Source organism: Rhagoletis zephyria, unplaced genomic scaffold (genome assembly GCF_001687245.7).
Source record: "Rhagoletis zephyria isolate East Lansing unplaced genomic scaffold, Rhagoletis_zephyria_1.1 Rzeph_scaffold_36946, whole genome shotgun sequence".
In the NCBI taxonomy this organism is placed as follows: Eukaryota; Metazoa; Arthropoda; class Insecta; order Diptera; family Tephritidae; genus Rhagoletis; species Rhagoletis zephyria.
In genome coordinates this window covers 723-3211 of record NW_016194001.1, presented here as the reverse complement: position 1 = coordinate 3211, position 2489 = coordinate 723, and the positions used below count along the sequence as shown (strand labels likewise).

The window sequence follows — 2489 nt, the reverse complement described above, 5'->3', positions numbered from 1 at the left end:
CGCCACGGACTGCGCTCTATAAATGGTTTGTGACTTTAAAATCCCAAAACCCAAATTCAAGTCAAAATTTTCGTATATTTCCTCCCTTCATAGATTCCCATCACCATTTGACACAGTTGCGACAGCTATCAACGGTAGGTGCGGCGCATAGTACTACCAGTCCGGAGGGTTCGCCCACAACGACAACCCACAATTTAGATGGACGGCCGCCGCTCACCACCTCCCCGCCTTTAACCACAACGAACAGTGATAACGATAATAACAATAATATTGATGCTGGTTTCGAAAGCGATAGCATTTCGGTGACGGGCTCGCCAAGAAAAACTTCTTCGCTACACGAAGACGACGATGGACGCAGCACTTCGCCGCCTTCGAATTGTGGTTCTGCCAGCGGTGGCGGTGGTGGTGGCGGTGGCGGCGCTTTCACATCGCTCATACAACGAAATTCGACGCTGCGCAAGAATGAGCTCTTCACTGGATTCGCGTCACAATTCTCGCCCGCGGCCAGCAACTTCAATCCCGCCTTAGCAGCGCAACTTTTCTTACAGAATCCGCTGCTGCCGCAGCCTAGCCAATGGCTGTATACACAGCTTTACGGTAACTACAGTGACTTTCCTTGGTTTCGAGGCGCTGGCAATGCCGTTGGTGATGGATTGGCGCAACCAGTGCCGCCTGGTGTGCCACCCGCCGAACTGCCGGGCACAACTAGCCTGACAGCGACGGATGCGTGCACAAATGGTGTTAATTTAGTAAAACGTTGTGTGACGCTGATTTCACATTCGCCAGATGTAGAGAACGCAAATCCCAATGCTTCGCCGCCGGTCACTTCAACGCGCCGCTCACCATCCCCGGTGGAGACTATCGATCTGGACGATGTGAGTACCACATCGCGTACTGATTTGGAATCTGGTGGTTTCGGGCCAATACGTTGCCGTACTCCAAAGTCAACTGACGTGTGGCGGCCGTACTAGCGGCTGCGTAACGCCATGGTAACGGCGTTGGGTTTAAAAGAAATGGCGGAGCAGGCAGAGGCAGAGGATGAGGTGGTAGAACTTGATGTGAAGCAATGATAAGTGTAGAATGATGTCGAAGCGAACGGAATGGAAGAAAGTAAAGTACAGTAAAGTTAGGTTGTTGTGCAGCGTTGCCATATCGTATTTTATTTAGATGCCGCTAGGCCAATATGAGAAAGTGAGATTTTAAAGTAATTTAATGTAAAATAAGTTATTACTTGTACTGTTGTAGTGCCAGAAATTGTACTGTTTTGTAAGACAAAGAAAATCACATATCGAATTTATAAAAAAAAATGTAAAATGTTTAAGAAAAATATATATATCGCAGTTAGTATTAAGCACATAATCAAAATTTCATTCTAATTGTAATTGTAAACATCTATGTAAGTAAATTGTAAGTAGGCATGCATATACATACTTGTATATATGTATATGTATATGTATCTGTAATTAAAGAGTTTATTTTGTTTGTATAATTGTAGTTTTAGTAGACGTATTAACACACACAAATATATATGTATATTACCTGTATAAAATTTATAGCCATTATGGGTTTGAAGATATTTAAAAAATTCATTGAATATGTTTAAAAATCTGATAGTGAAAAATGTGAATATTAGCTTAGGATGCTCTGTTGGTATTTATATAAACAAAAAACAATATACCTATTAAGAAGGGTATAATTTAATAAATCCAATAACTTTTAAACATCACAATTCAAAAGAAAAATCTTACTCTGGTCTTTTAATAATTGCACAATGGAAATAACCGGAAGTCAAAACACACCAAAACCAGGAACGTTACAATGAATGTTTTTGTTAAATTTAGCACCATAACAGTGTATAATCTATGTATATATTAATACGCTAACATAAATTTTGTCCATCTTCGTTTGGCGATTCAACCGAACCGATTTCAAAACCAAGATCACCATTGGAAAGGCGGTTTCAAAATTGGTTCAAAATTACGGCCAACATCGTCGCTTAAAAATTTCCGTATTTGTGTATAATTCTTGTTGCAACTTGTTCAATTTGAGTGGTTTTCGCATTTTGTTTTTAACTTCGTATGTGAAGTTAAATTTTTTAATAAAGATAAATGTGATGATAAGGCAAAAAACGATAAAAACGATTAAGGGAAAAAAGTAAAGCAAAATTGCAGATAATGACGTAAATGAAAACTGTAAGAAATACATAAGAATTAGGGTAACTGAAAAGTTAACAAAATTTATTGAAATGTTAAGATAGGAATCGAAATAAATTCAGTCATAAAAATTTAGTTATCGAAAATTTACTTACCAACATTTATAGAATCATCGATGTTTATAGTTATCGACATTTATCGAGTTATCCATGTTTATGAAGTTATCGCAACTTATCGAATTATTCAAATTGATCAATGTTTATTGAGATCACGAAATTTATAGAAACAGAAACTTAAGTAGTTGTCGAAATTTAAGGATGTCGTCGAACTGTAAAA

General features: G+C 38.3%; 1 protein-coding gene across 1 annotated transcript; it reads left to right on the top strand.

The window, feature by feature from the left end:
• Positions 1–3: 3 nt before the first annotated feature.
• LOC108354539 (ras guanine nucleotide exchange factor K-like) lies at positions 4–1191 on the top strand (the record flags this gene model as incomplete). The annotated part of the gene is made up of 2 exons (XM_017605717.1): positions 4–25; positions 94–1191. Coding segments are annotated over 2 exons (900 nt in total), but the record flags the coding sequence as incomplete, so codon positions are not given.
• Positions 1192–2489: the final 1298 nt, after the last annotated feature.